Consider the following 3,402-nt stretch of genomic DNA (forward strand, 5'->3'; position numbering starts at 1 on the left):
CAAGTAAACGTGTGCAACCTTTTCCCATCCATTGGTCAGCATGATCGTATATAATTATATAGATCTTATATTTTATTGGCATAGTAATAGCTAAAAAGCACGTTGGAATGAGGCTAGCATTCTTGATGGGTCTTGTTTCACCCGTTAAAATTGATAAGGTGTTTGTTGTGGTATCTGTGTACGGCATGTATAGGTGTTGCAGCATTTATATGTGTGTGTGTGACATGTGTATGTGTTGTTGATTTGGAGTTTGTGTGTGTTTGTGTGTGTGAGTATTAAAATTGAAGTTTTGTGCCTTCCAGGATTACTCCTTTAGCTCTTCGTCAACATGGTAATACCATTTTTGAATAAAACCTTTTTGTTTTCATGGTATACCTTATTTTAGACCCAGTGACATCATCACTTGGAATCTGTGCTTCTCTATGTAATGCAGGCAGATCACGGTTTCCTGAAAACATCCCAGCACCCTCCCTCACTAGTCCTCTCAAGACCCCTCAGCCCCGGTGCAAGCAATGGAATGGCTCTTGGGAGGAGCTATGAAAATATTAAAATGCCTTGATGGGTGGGTGTCAGTTTGGAGGTGTGTGTGTTCCTAGGCAGACTGCATTTGCAAGCCCATATTTTATGCTGAGCCTCCATGATAAAAAAAAAAACTGACATCCAAAAAATGAAAGAGATGGGCCAGGGACAGCCAGACTGGGGAAAAAAAGCACTAGATGATGCTGGATGTCCTACAGCCAGAAAATAAGGTGGGTTTTAACCGACTGGCTGCAGCTTCTAATGCACACTGTGAGATGCTCCTAAGATGCAGTGAAATTCGAGTAAGCAATTTCAGTAAAGAAGAAGAGCCTGTACAACTGCGCAAGACTGAAGGCAAGGCTAGAATTTCATTTTTAACATACCTCTTACAGCATCCAGATAGTGAGCTGCCAAAAAAAAAGGGAACATAAAACATTATTAACAGATAAGTGTCTTATATAAGTAAAGTTCTGCCTAAACTGCCGGCACTATATAAATACCTGTAATAAATAAATAAACAGTATGCTGTTTCTTTGCTGTAAAAGAAGCTTGACAATCTGACTGGTGTAGTTGCTTTTGGAAAATATATTTGCAGACATTCATAACTGCTAATTTAAAGTGAGAGCAGCACATGTGGGACCATTTTCACTACGGGCTTGTTCACACCATGTCCATTGACTTGCGTTGATCTGTGTTGATCAACACAAGCTGGGCGCAAGGACACATAGAAAACAGCTGTGCCCTGTTGCCACCCAAATACTGCAATAAGGATTGTTAAAGGATAAGTTCACCTTTTGCAAAAATTAAAGAAATGCCTAATTAATAATAAATTCAAACGGCATTAAATCACTTCATCCAGCATCCAGCTGTCCTCGCTCTAGGTAGATGCAGGAATATGGGCAGCTCTTACATAGAGGAAGGACGGGGGTGCTGTATGAGATGATTTAATGCAGTTTGAAGTCCAGTCGTCCTTCCCCCATCTCTCCTAACTGAAGCTCCGTACGAGCTCTGCCTGTGAGAGAATGTGCAGAAGCCTGAGCTTTGCAGCTGTGATCGAGCGATCACGATTGCAATGCTTTCCAGGCTTGAATTCAAATATTAAAGAAATGCATATTTTTTATATATTATTAATTATGCATTTCTTAATTTTTTCCAAAAGGTGAACTTATCCTTTAAGTATAAATGCTGCATGTGTCATTTTGCTTTTTATTTCAAAAGTTAACCCCCCCCCCAGTGCGATGCATTGTAACAACGCATTAAACAGCCCCTACACAATACACACCAGTGCACATGTGTTACACAGAGCATAATGCACACAGGCTGGCGTGAGTAAGCCCTAATATGTACAGTATTGCCGCAAAACATTTTCACAGATAATGCATTGGAATTTTTCACAGTTATAATGAAATTGTCTCATGTGTATTTACACCACGAGTGTAATGATGTCATGAGTGACATCACGTCACTTCCTCTGAGTACAGAGGCTGGGACAAAGCTGCTAAAGTTCTGTCTAAAGTCTCCCTGCAGAACTAGATCACTGCTTCAGTGATCTATTCCTGGCTGATTGCAACCCCAGATTACTCTCCATGTCACAACAGTGACGTTGGATGATCTGGATGAAATTTGTATTCACTGTTCACGCATAAAATGCTCATGAAAGTGAACATAAACTCTGTAAAAGCAAGGAATTGCGACACACCTTTTTCTTTGATGATGAGTGTGCAATCTTTAACTCATCAATCGGCATGCAGCAAATGTCTCAGACAAAATCGCTAATGTATTTCACGCATACTTGCGCTTAATCATAGGGCCAATGAACACAATGTCATTAAAATTTTTAGCAACCGCAAGCATGTGAAATAGTTGACAGCATGCTAATTTGTGTCCTTGTAAACTCTCCTTAATCTTATCTTAAAGTTAACAATCTAGTTAACTGTGAGTTTTCCCATTCTGTTATGTTACATAAATGTGTTGCTATCAATGTGAAAATGTAAAATGTGTATAAATATCTATATCCTATCTATCTATCTATCTATCTATCTATCTATCTATCTATCTATCTATCTATCTATCTATCTAGATAGGATATAGATATATGGGGGTGGACAAATTATGTAAGCATTGTGTTGGGGAAAAAAATCATTTAAAAAAACAAAAAACATTTTACCAAGAAAATAAAAATATACAGATCCAAATTTGCTACCAAATTAAAGCCCTATCTGTCCAAAAATAATGAGGTATAACACATTAGGGTAGACTACAAAACCTAAATGATATAAGCGTGGAACTGAGAAATCACCAGAACAAAAAAAAATCAGCTGGGCTTGTTCACACCAAATGCAGACCAGATCTGCATGAGTTTCTGCACATGCAGTGCAGTGAGTTGTGCCGCGTTTTTGCTGCTTTTCAGGCCGTTTTTGGTAAAAAAAAAAATTACATTTTTTTAGTTTAAAATGGGCTTTTAGCGCGTTTCCAGGTTAAATAGGTTTTTTTTTGTGTTTGTTCTTACTGCCAATAACTGAAAGTAAAATTTCTGGTTAAAATAGATTTTCTTTCAGATGAAAGAATGAATGTTTGGTAACTTTGCATACAGTACTTGTAAAAATAAACAACAATGATGGTTTTCTGCACAACTGTCAGGTCAGCAGTCTTTCCCATGATTGTGATTCCTATTGAACCAGACTGAGAGACCATTTAAAGGCTCAGGAACCCTTTGCAGGAGTTATGGCTTAATTAGCTGATTAGAGTATGCAATATTCTAGGCACTTTGAGCCTAGAATATTGCACCTTTTCACAATATTCTAATTTTCTGAGAGTGTGGATTTGGGGTTTTCATGAGCTGTAAGCCATAATCATCACAATTATGACAAATCACGGCTTGAA

General features: G+C 38.1%; 1 protein-coding gene across 1 annotated transcript in view; it reads right to left on the minus strand.

Annotated features, from left to right (window-relative positions):
• The window catches only part of TENM1 (teneurin transmembrane protein 1), a 431,171-nt gene that overhangs the window by 203,295 nt on the left and 224,474 nt on the right, over window positions 1–3,402 (minus strand). Inside the window, exon 12 of the mRNA XM_018558628.1 lies at window positions 903–926. Coding sequence (XP_018414130.1) covers window positions 903–926 — 24 coding nt within the window. The remainder of the gene's footprint in view (window positions 1–902; window positions 927–3,402) is intronic.

Source organism: Nanorana parkeri, unplaced genomic scaffold, assembly GCF_000935625.1.
Source record: "Nanorana parkeri isolate BGI_ZX_2015 unplaced genomic scaffold, ASM93562v1 scaffold349, whole genome shotgun sequence".
Lineage (NCBI taxonomy): Eukaryota > Metazoa > Chordata > Amphibia > Anura > Dicroglossidae > Nanorana > Nanorana parkeri.